The sequence below is a fragment of the Camelus dromedarius genome, chromosome 16 (genome assembly GCF_036321535.1).
Source record: "Camelus dromedarius isolate mCamDro1 chromosome 16, mCamDro1.pat, whole genome shotgun sequence".
NCBI classification, from domain to species: domain Eukaryota; kingdom Metazoa; phylum Chordata; class Mammalia; order Artiodactyla; family Camelidae; genus Camelus; species Camelus dromedarius.
This window is the reverse complement of record NC_087451.1, coordinates 50,000,891-50,017,174: the sequence shown is the minus strand read 5'-3', so window position 1 is coordinate 50,017,174 and position 16,284 is coordinate 50,000,891. Positions and strand designations below refer to the sequence as shown.

Sequence of the window (16,284 nt, the reverse complement as noted above, 5' to 3'; positions counted from 1 at the left end):
GCAGGCCAGAATCAGTTATCGCTGATTTGCTTTGGGCCCAGAGTCAGAGGGGCCGCAGGACGGTGCGCCTTCCAGAGGCTCCAAGGGAGAATCCACCCCGTGCCGCTTCCCGCAGCTTCTGGGACAGCTGGCATCCCGGGGTCCGTGGCCGCATCCCTCCAGTCCCTGCCCCCCCACCCCGATCACATCACCTTCTCTCTGGCTGTGTCAGAGCTCCCTCCGCCTCCCTCATATAAGGACACTTGTGACTGCATGTGGGCGCCACCTGGGTAATATCGGCTATTCTCCCATCACAGGAGCCTCATGTAATCCCATCTGCAATGGCCTTTTTTTGCAATATAACGTAACCTTCCAGGGATTAGGACGGGGCTATCTTTTCAGGGCCGTTCTTCAGCCTATCCTGCCACCCATCCCCATAATTCTCACACACACCCCCAAGTTCTACAGAAGGGTTAGCTACCCTCCCTCCCGACTTGCTGATCTGAGGAGACCAGCTTCCCAGCACTGGCCTGGTGCGTCCCACCTTCTCACTTTCTGCCCCCTGCAGTAGCAACAGGGTCCTCGGTGCCTTGCAAGCAGCACTCCAAAGGGCAGAGGACGTCAGACGTCTCCATCAGGCTGCCTTCTCCCCCCAAACCACTGGCTGGAGGGGCAGGACAGGCACACGCTTTTTGTTGCCCTAAGAATCGAGTTGTTTTGCTTTTGCTTATATTTGCTTCACGCGGGAAACATCTTGCCTCTTCCTGGCTGTCTGGGCATCTCTGGGACATAGTCAACGAGGGCGGGAAGCAGAGCCTCAGCTCCCAGTCCACGCAGTATCTCAGCAGACCAGTCGCTCAGTCATCATTCATCTTGCACACACCCCTGGGACAGCCACACGGACCCCTCCCCACTCCGGTTAGCCGCCACCGGCCAGTTATCTCAGCAGCCTGCAGGGTGGATCCCGCAGCTCCAGGCGTGGCTCCAGATGCCATTAGTGCCAGTCTGCAGCCCTGTGTCTGGATGGAGACCTTGTTCCTGTGGCCTCTTTTCAGGCCAAAGGTTGACTCCTATGCCAGATGCTGCGTGGCAGGTACAGGAGGCACGCACTGTCATCCTACACACCCTGTATACTGCTGCTTAAAAATACCACTTGTTGGCGAGGGCTGGGGAAAGACACCTGTTGTGACAGTACAAAAAACAGCCCTCTGAAAAGTCATTGCAGAGAGACCCGCGGTGCTGCCGTGTGGAGTTAGTTCCGCCTCGCTGGCGCGGAGGGCTGGGGCTGGGGCGGACAGGGTGCCTTCGTGGAGACTGTGTGCAACCGAACACTTCCTCTCTCTACTGTAAGAATTCTCTTGAAAGGAAATGAAAAACAGTTCCAGATGATCAATGGAAGATTTTTTCTTGGTTAGAACACCTGTGCCATCTCCTTGTCAAGAAGAACTTGAAAAAAGGGATCTGACCTTAGCAGCCCACAAAAAAAAAAAAAAGACTTCACAAAGGAGAATGACCAGGATACAGAGGAAAAGCCTCAGTCATCCAGCCCAGATTTCCACCTTCCCTTGATGTATTTATCTTAGACACAGACTCTGTCTAGAAGTCTGTAGCATCACATTTTCATACCTATATGCAAAATTGAAGATTCCTTCAAACGCAGAACCAACAAAGGACTTGAGCTGGATATTGTGATAAAATAGAAGGCTTAGAGAATTGATTTGAGGAGCAAAGAGTTTACGGTCTAAAAAATATATAGGGGAGGGGAAAAAAGAGGGCGTTCTCAGTGAGTGTGAAACATTATTCAACAAATACTTACAGCGCATCTGTTGTGTGCTAGGCCAGAGACTGGGAAGTGGAGATACACCAGTGAACCATAGCGTGAGCCTGCCCGGCGTTTGCAGCCTAGTGGGGGACTGGTTGAGTAAATAGGCAGCTACAATCCAATGTGTCAGATACATCAAAGGGACAGTTAAGCCTTTCTTGATGGATCAGAAAAGACTCCCAAAAGTGATGCTGGTGTTGAGAATCAAACGACACGTTGGTCTGGAAAATGGACCAAGGGCCGTCCAGGCAACAACAGGGTGCAGAAGGCTGCAAGGCAGAAGCATCATGGCAGGTGGGTGTGTGCGGGTGAACCGAGAAGCTAATAACTGAACGACCCAGAGAGACAGGGAGGTAAGCACGTGTGGGGCAGAGAGGATGGAGAAGCGGGAAGAAGCACATGGCCCAGCCCAGATCTCCCCCGGCCGAGGAGCCCAGCTCGGCCTCTTGTCCATTTCAGCTGCTGTCACTGAAGTGAGGCTCCCCTCAGGCCAGTGTGCTGCCTCCTCCTGCCTCCTCCCTGCGACCTCAAGAGACAGCGGCCCCCACCCCTTTCTAAAATTGGAAAGCTAGAGGGAGGGCCTTAAGGAAGCTGTGAGGACCAGAGCCCACCACACTGACTCTCGTCCCAGACCTGCTCCTTCTGGGTCCCCCAAAACTGAAATCTGTCTACCTTTCTAGCGGGGTTCCAGGTTCATACCCAACCTGAAGCGGGTTATCAGATACACAGCTCAGATGTCACACCCAACGCTCCAGGGGGAAAAAGTTCTTGAGATGACCTGGAAAAAATACAAGGAATTTTAGAAGTCACCGACAAGAAATGTCAGGTGGTACTGACTAGAAATCAAACCACGGCAGCTGCTTTCCACAGCTGCGTGCCATGCCCTGACCGCGTTTGAACAGTGCAACTAAATGAGGCTAAAAATAACCAGGAATGTAAAACCCTTCAGGAAGTCTCTAGAGGAGACAGCCCTGAAAATCCACGTGGGGCAGGAGAGAGGGGAGGTTTGTCTCTGGGCCACTGGACCAGTGGTCAGAGGAGCATCACCTGAGAGGCCGAAGAAATAACACTCCTGGACCCCAGGGGTCTGCCGTTCCCCATTCGTATTAACGGGTTAAACCTCAGTACCCATTTTACAGATGAGGAAAAAAGTGTGGTGGCACCTGCACTCCTTCAGACTGAGAATTCCTAGTCTCAGCTATGAGCCAAGTCCAACTGATTTCCTAAGGAAAACAGAACTACTGACACGTGGAAGCAGGCAGCTTGCTCCGTGTTCCCACCCTCCGCCTCAGCCCCGGGAGCGTGAAGTCTGTGCCACTCTGCTAAGAAGCAACCCTTTTTTCAGCTGTGAGACCGAGACTGGGACTTTCTCACCAACGGAGGAAAAAGTACATTGACCTCAGGAGGAAGCACGCGCCACCGAAGACAAAAGCGACCAGGTGCTTTTTTTATTGTGGGAAATTCAAAAAGAAATATATATACTCTTCGAGCCCCAAAGAAAGAAAATAGATATGCTTTCCCATGCATAGAAACCGCCAATAAGTTTGTTTTTTTTCTTTTTAAACTGCGTTTTTTTTAGTAAGAAAAACAAACGTGTCCCTGGCTGTGGCAGCTTGGTAGTGATCATAATTATAGTAACGGCGAACTCTTAGGAAGTACTTATGCTCCAGGCTGTTTGCTGAGGAAGTCTTTGCCAAGGTGTGTTTATCCCCATTTCATGCCTGAGGAAACTGAGGCTGGGAGAGGTTTAGAAACTGGCCCCAGATACACTGCCTGTCAGTGGAGAAGCCAGGATTCGCCTCAGCCAGTGCCGCTGCGCGCCGGCCGTCTCGACGCTGAACTGCTTCAGGTTCTGTTATTTTGTCCCAGAGACTAAACGGACTGATTTTTAGAGTCGTCTCGGTTTCCTCTGGAGAGTTTTTCTGGTTTTCATTTGCATTTTGCTGTTTCGTTATTGGTGGTACCTGGTCCTTCTGCCCTTCCCTTCCCTCGCAGAAACGAGATGAATGGACGCCGAGTCGGAAATCTGAGTGTAGGCGAGAGTTTCGCTTCCACCGTCACCTCCGTGAGTGAGCCGGCCCTGCTGGGGCCCGGTTCCTTATCCGGCAAATGAAATTGTAGGGGGACCCCTGAAGGCCCACCACTACGCTGAACACACCACGTTCCCTTTCCTCCCACCCCTCCTGTCCTCCCGTCTCTCTCCTGGCCACTCGCAGGCTCTCCCTCGGCTGCGTCTCTAGTCTCCTGTCTTGTGTATGGCAGACAGGTGGGCGATGTGGCGTGACCACACCGTTGTCACGAGGCTTGGGGACTCAGACAGTGAGGAGATGGACATGCAGTGCGGTGGGGCTGGCCCCACCTCAGAAGCACAGGGTGTCAGTCTTGGCCGCGGGACGCCTCTGCTCTGCTGTGACTTTGCCTTGGTCTCCCTTTCGGAGCATCTGCACACGGCCCCTCAGCTTCATGCCGCAGGCCCCTTGGTACCGGGCCATCCCACCCTCCTACCCCTCCCCGTCTTAGCATCACATCATACTTGCTCCGTATCCCATTCCCTCCAGACTCTGCTGCCTGTTCAGGAAACAGCATGTCTCATCTTCCTAATACGTCATTCACCGATTCCCCCCTCCAAGCACTGTGACGCTTTAATTCGTCTTAAGGAATACCTAAAAATTAAGAAGGCCTGCAAGAACTTGGGGTGGTTTAGGACAGAATTCTCTCATTCTGACCACCAACAGGGACCTACTTTTGGTCCAAAGGCATCTGACCCTGGGTTCAGAGCTTTCCGCTCGTAGTTAGGAGACAGAATCAAGCCTCCCGTGGTGAGATGGGGGAGTTGGGGTGGCGAGTGGTGGGGGAATAGATACCCCATGAAGAGAATTTACTTGATACCTTTATCATTTTCAGTTTTTCCTTTAACCATGAAACAAAAAATCATTTGCTCCTGGAGGATATGCACCTTTTTGTTAGACATGAATATTTGAAACAGTTCAGGGAAACGGGTTTATTTAATCCAGGGTGGCTGGCTAGTGTTCCATGGACAAAGCAGCAGTCACCATCCATATCTCAGCAAATTAAGGTTTTCCCAAATCACTTTAAATTATCGGGCATTCGTTTCACTATTATCTGTATTTAAATGTTCCTTGAAGCACCGGCTAGCAAGCAAAGGAGCAACATATATGAGACCATGAAAATTCCTCTTCCTTTAACTTCCTCAGAGTTCTTTCCATTTTGTTCGTGATTGTGTGGGAATCTGTGGGCCTTTATCACACAAAGTCGGCCTCTAAAAGGAGACTGCCCTAACGTTCACCAACCTGACACTCATTTTAGACTGCAGAAATGATGTGCACCGCCTGGGCCTTCTCACCCCTATTTTCGGTGTGTTTCTAAGGAGTAGGTTGGTTGTCATGGTTTGGAAGAACTTCGCCGCCATCAGGATGCAGTAACACTAGAGGGAGGCACGGGCCATCTGTCCCTGAGGGAGAGGCCTGGAGGAAATAAATAGACCGCCTTCTGGCCAGAATGCTTGAGATGTTTCCCTGCTTAAAGCAACCCTCAAGGTCAGAGCATCTCTCAAGGCCCAGCTCTAGAACTCTCAGCTTCCAGAATCGAGGTTTGGTCTTTTCAGTAAATCTGTTCAAAGAGTGTGTTGTCTGGAGGCCTTGCTGAACAGAGCGGACAAATTCCCTGCCCCGTGTTCTCAGCATCTTAGTCCTTCTACTCATTGTTTATCTCCACCTGTTGGGAAGATGAACTTTGCCAGTCATCTTTGAATATGGTCAGAATTCTGGGATGCAGGAACCATCACAGTTCGCATTTATTGTCTTTATTCATGGCCTGTGTCCTCAGCTGTGGCAAGGCCGAGTTGAGAAGACTCCTCCCCTACCCTTGGATACCAGAGAGGCTTCTCTTGGAATGGACACAGCCTCTGTCCAGATAGATGGACCCCATTCTATTGGTCAGGAAAGGGCGGTGCAGTCGGAGACAGGATACCCTCTCATGCCTGGGAACCCGGCAGCTGAGAGGAGAGCAGTTGGGAGCCAGCTCCTGCCAGCCAGCACCACCCCATCACACGCCAGTTATTCATCAACATCCCTCTTTATGTTCTTACCGAGTGGGATGCTCCAGATGCAGGAGAGCTGTGTCACACAGGGGAGACTTCACCTGGTGGCTTGAGAAGGCATGTGTTCCTGCCCATGCTTTGCTGAGTTTTCAGAAACTTCCCAACCACACCCATTGGTCTCTGTTTGCCTTCACAGTGAGGCATCAGGCTACCGGGGTGTTTCTGGGTCCGGTCCCTATGGCATTCAGGAGGCTGGCCTTGGGAGGTCCTCTCTGCAGACTCCACTTGTGCACAGTGGCTGGGCCACCACCCTTACCTGATGTGTGGCCATCCCCATTGTGGGCTCACCAGTTACAGAGGTGATTAAGGTCAGTTTCCCCCCTCAGAGTATAGTTTCATGAGCCTTTCCCTGTGCGTGCCAAAATGCAGTTTGAGAGAATACCACAAGGTTGGGCTTCAGGTACCCGAAAAAAAAAAAAAAAAAAAGGTGCACAGATTGATTTTCTTTTTCTGGAGCAGAGGTCTGAGCGGTGAAATTGTCACCTGCAGCAAACTGCTGCAGGATGGTTCCCGTGGGCCCCGGTCTTTAGGGTTTCCACTAATCCTGTTTCACATGTCTGCAGGGTAGCCCTTTCTGCTCCCTTTCCTTTTAACTATTTCTGGCTAATTCATAGCCCTGGTTTAAAAAAGAAAAGAAAGAAAAAGAAAGCCTGCTATTTGCCCAGATACTCCGTTTCTTAATGTTTTATGTCTTAAACCAGTCACATACCCTCAGCTAACCCAGATCCTGATCCCCATTCCCTTTCCAGCGACCCAGTGAGCTCATCAATATGCCAGCAGATGATCTAAGCCCCAAATCATCACCTTCTCTAGAAAGACAAACAAACAAAAACAGCCGGAAGGAGGCAGGGCAGATGGTGGGGGGCACGATAAATGATGCATAAAACTACCGCCTAAAAGGAGCTCGCTCCGCCCGCCTCGGTGGGCGTGTGTGCGCGCGCGCGCATTTTCCACCCGCCGGCCGCGGCACCCCCGCTCCGGGCCGGCGTCGGCATTTTAATGTCAGATGGAATCGCTAATGCCCGCGTTGCCATGGCGACCGGGGAGCGGCGGAGCTAAAAGCGGCTGCCTGGGCCCGGCGCCGCCTCCCCCGCCGCAGCCCACCCGGGCGGGTGCAGATTCTTTGTCTCGCTCCCTCCCGGGCCCCCCCCCCCCCTTGTCGTCCCGCCCCCACGCTCTCCGACAGCAGCCCTTCCTGAGCTGCCGCAGGTCGTGGATCCCCTCGCCCGCAGGTGCCGGTGCCGGTGCTGGACCAAGCAGGGGCCGCTCCCTCAACCCAGCGGCACAGTCAGGGCCCAGGGCCCGTTTGTTATTCTCGGGGACCTTAACGCCTCACTTGAAACCGATATTTTAAAAAGAGGATTAAGAGAATAGGCACTGTTGTTCCTCCCCCTCCTGGATGACTGCCTTCGGGCTCATGGCCTGTGGCTGTGGCCCGCCGTTGTCACCCTGGTGTGAAAGGCCCGGCGAGGCCTCCGGCCGCCCTGCATTGCGCACCTACACATCCCCAGAGTCACCGGAGCTAAGAGTCATGGAAATGCACGTGCCTCATCTGGCCCCAGAGAACTCATCAGGATGGGGTTACCCCAGAGCAGAAGTACCAGGGCTTCCAGGACCTAAACTCTTGATTGGGGGAGGAGGGGTTGCTGTACTGCAGTTAGCATCCACATAAGCTAGTAATGAAGGGCGCTGGGGCCACAGTAATGACCCCCAACCCATAACGCTTCTGTCATCCATCCTTGTCCTGGGGCAACACAGCCGCTCTAATGGCACTGGTTTAAAACGTCAGACTGGCTCATGGTCTAGTTTTTCCCCTCGCCTTTGAGAGGGAAAAAAAAAAGAGAGCAAAAAGATAACAGATGTGTGCTACTCTAGTGGAGTGTCCATAAAAAGGACACACCATGGTCTAATTAGATTTTTAAAATAAAAAGCATTTTCTAGACACCAACTATATCCAACACATAGTGAGATATTTGGTTTAACAGGATCTTTTTGGAATGACCTCTCCCATATTCTGAAGGTCACACCTAGTACTTAAATGATGGAACACTGATGAACAGCCAGAAACCTTAGACCACTTACCAGGGTCACAAGTCAGTGGCTCTCCAGTATCGCCTTGCTTCCATAACATACCAGGGTCCCATCACTGTCATCCCTACATCCGGAATGAAAGGTATGCCTTTAAAATGGTTAAAGACTGGGGTTTAAAATCACCCCATGAATATACATGTATACGTATATATTTATTGGCTGTATTCACACAGAACAGTGTCTGGACTGATGCACAGTAAGTAGAACTGTGGTTGCCTATAGGGAGGGGAACAGGGAGGCCAGAGCATAGAGCTAGAAGGAAAATGTACCTTCCCCCACATATACCCTCTTACCTGTGAATGTTACACCATGTGCATTTAGTATTTGCCTTTACAAATAAAATATGGTATTAAAATTTAATATCACTATCACTTCCTCAAGAAAGTGCTCCCCAGTTCCTCCAAGAGTGGATGACAGTAGTTTAGGTCCCCCACCATGTGATTCTGCACTTTTTACAGAGCAGCTCTTCCCAGAATGAGGGATAGACAGTGAGTGTGTAATTCACGTCTCCACACCAGACTGTAATTTTGGTGAGGGCAGGAGCAACACTTGTCTTTTACGCCACTGTATCTTCAAGGGCCGTTCAGGACTTAGTCTGTATCTGTTGAATAAAGAAAGGAGAAGTGGACAAGAAAGAGGGTGCTGACAGAGTGACAGTGCCTGGGTGCTGTCCAAAGGGTGACCCAGGATGGCAGGAGGGGTGCCCACTGCCCCCATCCTCTTGTGAGCTTCATGACCCTCCAAGGGCTCAACCCTTCCTGTACGCAATCCCTTTGTAAAGTGTTCTAAATAATTCTTGTGTAACTGTTCTCTCTAGTGTATGTCTGAAATTCGTCATAATGAAAAGCTTGAATCATCAGTCACATTGTAAACAAGGGGAACGCTGTCATTTGCCAGGCCAGTTCCTGAGCAGCTGACTGGAGGGCTTACCCAAGGCAAGGCAGCGCTCCTTGGGTCACCCCCGGGGAAGGGGCGGCTCCGGGGCTCTGCGGCGCACAGGAGAGCCACCCGACATCCAGGGGCCACACGCGGCCCGACGGATCATAGCCTCTCTGAGTGGGGACTGACCACCGCTTTTCTGATGCTCCTTCAACAGGCCCGCTGCTCAGTCAGGGTTGAGGATGTTGCTGTGTGTGTTGCTAGAATGCAGGCAAGAGGAAACGGGGACACGCACTCGCACCAAACCCAGAGATTCGATTTCAACTGTGAAGCGGAGGCTGACACACCGGAGGCCGGGCAGAGAGCTGTCGTGCTTCCGCCAACTTCCGGGAGAGGCCCTGCTCTCCAGCCCCACTCTGCCTTCAGAACCCTGCAGGTCCCCTCCTTTGACAGTCATTTAAAACAAGCCTGTCTAATCAGGGCACGAACCATTTTTCAGACTTGCCCAGGCAGCAGTGACCTAAATATCACTCAGGGAGTCTGACTTCCCGCCCCAGAGGAAGAGTGTGTTTGTTTGGTTTGATGGTTTTTATGCTGATGAAGTTGAGCCAGTAATTCAAGGTCCCCATCCGGATGGCTGAATCATTCGATGCCATGATTTAGTTCTGTCGAGGGACTGTGGTGTCGATTATTATTGAATTACTCACTTTTCAGTAGAATCACTCACTTGTGCACTCATTCCGTCTCGTCTGTTGCGCCGGTTCTGATGTGGGCTAAAAGGAGTGGGACCTGGAGGACTTGGTGGAAGTGGCCCGGCCTGTTTATACCAGCCCGGTGGGAAGGGTAGATCCCTGGGAAGTGTGACCAACTCATCTACGAGCCAGCGGGTGGAGCCACGGATTGCTCAGCTCCGTACCCCAGGGAGCCCTGCAGGCAGTGAACGGGCCTGTATGAGAAGCCACGGCGCACACACAGCAGGGAAGCCTGCCCACGCCACCCACCGAGAGAACCAGATGCAGTTGGCTTTCTAGTCGAAATGTGTCTACACTCGAGGGCCAAATTTGGCAAGAAGCCACATGGGGGACACGTCACATAGAAATCTCTTAGGAGATGGGGGACAGGGAAGTACGGTTACCCTTGGGCCTCTTCCATCATGCCAGGGATCATGGGGAGAAGAGGAGCACTTCAGGGCTGGCAGGAAAAGCACCGTGTGGCCTGAGCGATCCCACACTCTCATTCCCAGCCAGGAAGCACCAGCCTGAATCCAAACAACCCATTTCTGGGCACTTAAAAAATGAGAGAGCAGTTGAATGGGCTTGAGACCCCACGGGGCCTTTGATGTGTCTCCCAGCGGCAGGGACAGGGTGGATGGCTTCTGTGATGTGGGATTCCTGAGCAAGTGGGCCTGGACCACCGCCACTGGTTCCTCTCTCATTAAAGGGCCAGAAATAGATGCCCCACCCCAGGAAAGGGGAGGTAAGGCTGCATGGAGCGTCTCATCTGTTGGAATACTGTTCTGCATGGCCTGACGAGATTACAGAGTTCTCAGTTCTGTAGTGGTGGCGCTGAGCAAGAGTCTGAAAATTGATTCATTATGTACTCGCTTAAAATAGCAAATGCAGAAAGGAAAAGCAGAGCTGCTAAGAAGTGTGCAGAACACGTTGATGGAAAGGCCTGTGTTGCCTCTGTTACCACCAGCATGAAAGGGTGCATCGGAGCAGGGGGTGGACTTTCCATCAAAAGCACTTGTGCGGGAAGGGCTTCTGTACCACACTGACCCAGGGTACGTCTTTTTAGCTGACATAACTGACTGCAAACCCTTCTGTTCTCAAACAGGTGGTGGAAAGTGGGCAATTTGTTTCTTTTCATCTCAGTGTTCTGGGGTTGGTTTATGAGCTAGTTGCTTCTGTTTTAACCTCCTTGAATTCCCCCTTAGAACAGAAATCCCCAGCTTACTTGCTACCGAATCAGATATTCTGCGCTGTGGAGGACAGTGGCCTGAATGGGCGGTAAGGTTTCCTAAGAGCAAGGTGGAAAAAAATGCATAAGAGGAACTGTGTCATCCGCCCCCAAGAAGATGTCGGCTTAGATGGGATTTTAACATACCCACGAACAAGTTAAAAGGCCTTCTGGAACCAGCCTTTTCACCAGCATGGCCCTAGGAGGTGGCACAGTTTTTTCTTAAGGGGCTCTCTCTCTGGTCAAGCAACGGCCTTGAGCCCCAGGGCAAGGGTCCTTTCAGCCCTTGTATCCATTGTTTAACCAGCACTCTAAACAGAAGAACCTCCGTCATTCAAGCACTTGACTCCATTACCAGGCACTTAATGTCAAGGGGCGCTTACCCTGAGCCGGGCGTTGCCCTGGCCACTGGGCATATGAATATTTTCTCCTTCAGCACTCACCACGACCCTTTGGAAGAAAGCATTACCAGTGTTAACTACCCCAGTTCAGGAAACCAAGCATCAGAGGACAAATGATCGCCCAGAGCCTTCCAGCTGGATTCACACCCTAGACTAGCTGAGCCCGAAGGCCTCTTCTCTCCACCAGCCCCATCCTCTCCTGTCCTGATGAAGCAACATTCCTAGACATGCACGGAACCTGGAAGTCCCCGGTCCCTGTCTCTTCCCTCCTGCTGCTGCCAGCTTGGGTGTCAGACTCCCCGGGGTGTTAAAGCCAAAGTTCCAAAGGGCTGGTTAGTATCCGTGAGAAATCACTCTTTCCAGGCTCGTCAAAAGTCTGATGTGCGGACCACCTCTAAATGGGGACCTGAACTAACCGTTCAGTAAACCGTTAATTCGCTGATTGTTGCTGGACAGGGACCAGTTTTCTGTAGGTCACCACAGTTTTAGAGAACATGACCTTCTGTTTGCACAGCAGGAATTAGGGCTTTCTTCCTCGCCCCACCCCACCCTGTTACTTATTTGCACTAGTGCACCTAGGAAATCTGCTCTTAAAGTTTGGACGTTTTCAGATTGCTGGAAAGAATGGGAGGAAAAGTATGAAAAAGAACACTGAATAAAAAGTTAGAAATGTTAAGGAGTTTGTTGTGGGGGGGCTGGTGAGGCTGACGGCCAGGCTGCTCACTTGCCATTTTAACACTAAATTGTCACATTCCAGGCTTGTTGGCTTCGCAGAGCACAGCACCAACCATAACATTGTAAATACTGGTTTTATAATAAAATTTGCCAATAGGTTTTGAGCATCGTGATGTATGATCTACGGGACTGGCTCGCGTGTTCCTTTAAGGGCGGGAGAGCGATGAGGCGTATGTTCCTGAGTTGACATAATATGCAGTGAAACCCTTTGGATCTTTTTCCAGAAGAGGTGAAACTCAACACTGTCCAGAACCAAACTTATTCTGCCTCCTTCACCATCACCCACACTGAAAACCTAGGGACACAGGAGACTGTCCCTTTTACCATCTACATTCAGTCACCCAAGTTCTCACTCTGAAGCATCTCTGACTTGACCCTCTTCACCATCACAGCCCCTTCTTTCTTGGTTCACAGTATCCTACCTGGTCTGCCTGTCTCACATGCCCCCGTCAGCCTACCTTCCACATCACCTGTTTCCTCTCCATCCATTTCATGCAGCCGTTCTTTTATTAAATAAGCACCTACTTTATGCCAGACTTTCTTCTAGGCACAGCCGTATGGGGAAGGTCCTGTCCCCATGGAGCTTAGCTCTGGGGAGGGGCTGGGAGCCAGAGGAAGACAGACAGTAAACAAGCCAAGGGTCGAACAGGTCTGTGTCAGACAGCAGTACATGTGCTGTTGAAAACAAAGTATTATCTATCTTCTCCACTGAGGGATCCTTAAGGGTGTCCCCACTGCCTACAGAATTAAGCCTAACCTCCTTGCCTGTCATTTGTCCCGGTCTCTCTCTCACCACACTCTCCAAACACAGCTGTGTCCTGAACGCCAGCCCCATGCCTGCTGTTCCCCACAATTCCCTAAACTTCAGTTTTAGGCTTCAGGGTCATCTCTGTTTAAGTCCTCACCCTCCAAAGGGAAGTTCGCTGCCTCCTGTCTTTGGGTTTTAGAGATCCGGGCTGGGGAGGCCCAGGTTGGCTGCAGGGAGGAAGGACAATTAGTGTTGAAGGGACGTTGTCAGAGGGATGGAGATGAGGCCACTGGGTCAAGAGTGCGCTCATTCCCCCGGGAACTGCACACCCTGCCTGTGGCTCTGCCTTCCTCCTTACCAATGGGAGGAGAGTGAGGATGAGAAATCAGGTCACATTCTGGACCAGGGTGCCGAGAGCCCAGTTTATTCCCACGACGCATCTGTGTATCAAAGCCACAGGCTACATAGCCCAAGGGGCTGCACCCTGGCAGAAGGCAGGGAGGGGGCCTTCACGTCCCCTGGCTCTGTGCTTCCTCAGCGCACTCTCAGGCCTCTGATGGCGCCAGCGTTCACGCCGTCTATAGTAGCCACCCTCCCCAGACTCAGAGCTTTTTGAGAATGAAGGCTGTTTTATTATTTATCTTGCATCCCAGAGCCTTAGACTCAGATGTTCGATGTAGAATATGTTTCAAGATAATGCAGAGGAATTCCTGAGCCAATGGCAAATCTTCCTCTTAGTTCCCAACCCTGTTCAAAAATGCCATCCTAGGCAAAAGACGTGTATTCTGAAAACTCTGACACTGAAGAAAGAAATCGAAGATGACAAACAATTGGAAAGATATACTATGTTCTTGGATTGGAAGAATCAATATTGTTAAAATGGCCATATTGCCCAAGGCAATCTACAGATTCAGTGCAATCCCTATCAAATTACCAACAACATTTTTCACAAAGCTGGGACAAAAAATGTTAAAATTTGTTTGGAAACACAAAAGACCCCAAATAGCCAAAATAATCTTGAAACAGAAGAACAGAACTGGGGGAATCATGCTCCCTGACTTCAGATTATCCTACAAACCTACAGTAATCAAAACAGTATGGTTCTGGCACAAAAACAGACACATAGATCAATGGAAAAGGATAGAAAGTCAAGAAATAAATCCAAAACATTTACAGTTAATCTACAACAAAGGAGGCAAAAATATACAATGGAGAAAAGACAGTCTCTTCAATAAGTGGTGCTGGGAAAACTGGACAGCTGCCTGTGAAAGGCTGAAATTAGAACATTCTCTAACACCATATATGAAAATAAAACTCAAAATGGACTTAAATGTAAGACCAGATGCTATAAAACTAGAGGAAAACACAACACTTTCAGACATAAATCACAGCAATATGTTTTTTGAACCAGCTCCTGGAGTAATAGAAATAAAAACAAAAGTAAACAAATGGGATCTAGTTAAATTTAAAGGCTTTTGCACAGCTAAGGATACCATCAACAGAACTAAAAGACAACCTACAGAATCGGAGAAAATATTTGCAGATGATGCAACCAACAAGGGACTAATTTCCAACATATACAAACAGCCCATACACCTTAATATCAAAAAAAAACAAGCAACCCAATCAAAAAATGAGCAGATAACCTAAATAGACATCTCTACAAAGAAGACAGAAAGATGGTCAGTAAGCACATGAAAAGATGCTCAACATCACTAATTGTTAGAGAAATACAAATCAGAACTATAATGAGGTATCACCTCACACCAGTCAGAATGGCCATCATCAAAAAGTCTACAGATGATAAATGCTGTAGAGGGTGTGGAGAAAAAAGAACCCTCCTGCGCTGTTGGTGGGAATGTAAGTTGCTGCAGCCACTATGGAGGACAGCATGGAGGTTCCTTAAAAAACTAAAAATAGACTTACCATATGATCCAGCAATCCCACTGCTGGGCCTATATCCAGAGAGAACCTTAATCCAAAAAGATACATGCACCCCAATGTTCATATCAGCACTATTTACAAATTTACAATAGCCAAGACATGGAAACAACCCAAATGTCCATCCACAGAAGACTGGATAAAGGTGATGTGGTATATTTATACAAAGAAATACTACTCAGCCATAAGAAAGAATAAAATAATGCTATTTGCAGCAACATAGATGGACCTGGAGATTGTCACCCTAAGTGAAGTAAGGCAGAAACAGAAAGAAAAATGCCATATGATAACGCTTATGTGTAAAATGAAAAAAAATTAAAAAAAAAGACACAAATGAACTACTTACGATTTATAACTTAGGTGACTAATTTCTTGATTATGTGTGAGCACATCTGACTGTCCTTCATGATTGGATTACTGCTTTCTGTTGGTTCTTATTTTGTGGTTGGCTTTATTCTTTGATAACTATGATTTTAAAAGCTAAAGCTCTAAACAGTTCTTAGAAACAATGAACAGTACATAATGTAAATTTTTAAAATATATATAGAAATATAAAATACTATGTCTATGAGAGCAAAAAAAATCATCTGGAATTGTGTATTTAACCATGAAGTCAAATTTTAAAAGATGAATGGAAATGTTCTAAAATTGGACTGTGGCATTGGTTGCACAACTCTGTAAATTTACTAAAAAATCAGTGACTTGTATACTTTATAAGGATGAATTTTATGGTATGTTAATTATATCTTGATAAATCTGTTATTTAAAAAATGCCATCCTACAACCCAGAAATCATTCATCTTACTTACGCCTTCTTTGATGATGCTCTTTTTAGTGTATATGACACCAGCGTGTGTAGCCATAAACTGCCTGAAACATCCAGTGCTCAGCTGGCGGAGTCTGGGGACCTGCCAGCTCCTCTGTGCAGTGACCCACCGCCACATACAAACACCAGTTTAGATTAAACAGCAGACAGAGCAGTTTTCTGACAAGCCACTAAAAATCATCTGTTCATAGGAAGACGTGGGTCCTGGTTCGTGTTCCATCCAGTCTTATTTAGCACCTTCATTAATGATGTGAAGAGAAGATAAACTCCCGTGTTCGCAGACGGCGCTAACTTTGGAGGTGCTATTAACAGAAGTGCCAGGATAGGAGGAGCAGACGTGTAAGCAGGAAACTGCAAAGATGGAAAGAAAGAAAGAAAAAGCTTAACACAGCAAAGGGGAAAAAAAAACTCTCAAACAGATATTTTTTGATAAAATAAAGCCCCAAGGACATTAGCGTAAAACACTGAGGTGAGAAGTGGAGGGGAGAGAAAGAAGGGAGAGGAGGGGGGAGAAAGAGGAGGCGAGGAAGATGCCATGGACGCAGCGGACCTCTTGTCGGGGCTGATGGGGGCCCGGGCACCCCCCAAGGGGGCACCAGACCCCGGCCCAGGAGGCCGCCCCATCCACGGCTGCCGTCCCATTTGTTTTGCGGCAGGGTTTCTGTTTGGTTCAGTGGTGTTTCGTTTGGTTGCTTCTGTTTTCTGTTCTTGCCTCATATTTTGGGAGCTGTGGGTAGGGTTTAGTTCTTTTAGTTTGGTTTTGAAAGGTTTCATTATCCCTGA

At 49.2% G+C, this 16,284-nt stretch overlaps 1 protein-coding gene across 2 annotated transcripts in view; it reads left to right on the top strand.

The window, feature by feature from the left end:
* MYO1D (myosin ID) overlaps positions 1–16,284 on the top strand; it is a 304,073-nt gene that overhangs the window by 277,006 nt on the left and 10,783 nt on the right. Inside the window, exon 22 of one of the 2 annotated variants that reach the window (XM_064495922.1) lies at positions 9,109–9,367. The exons of the other annotated variant lie outside the window; for it this stretch is intronic. Within the exon in view, the coding sequence (XP_064351992.1) occupies positions 9,109–9,352 (244 nt within the window). The 3' untranslated portion in view covers positions 9,353–9,367. Of the gene's footprint in view, positions 1–9,108; positions 9,368–16,284 lie in introns of those variants that run through there. 2 annotated transcript variants of the gene reach the window in all.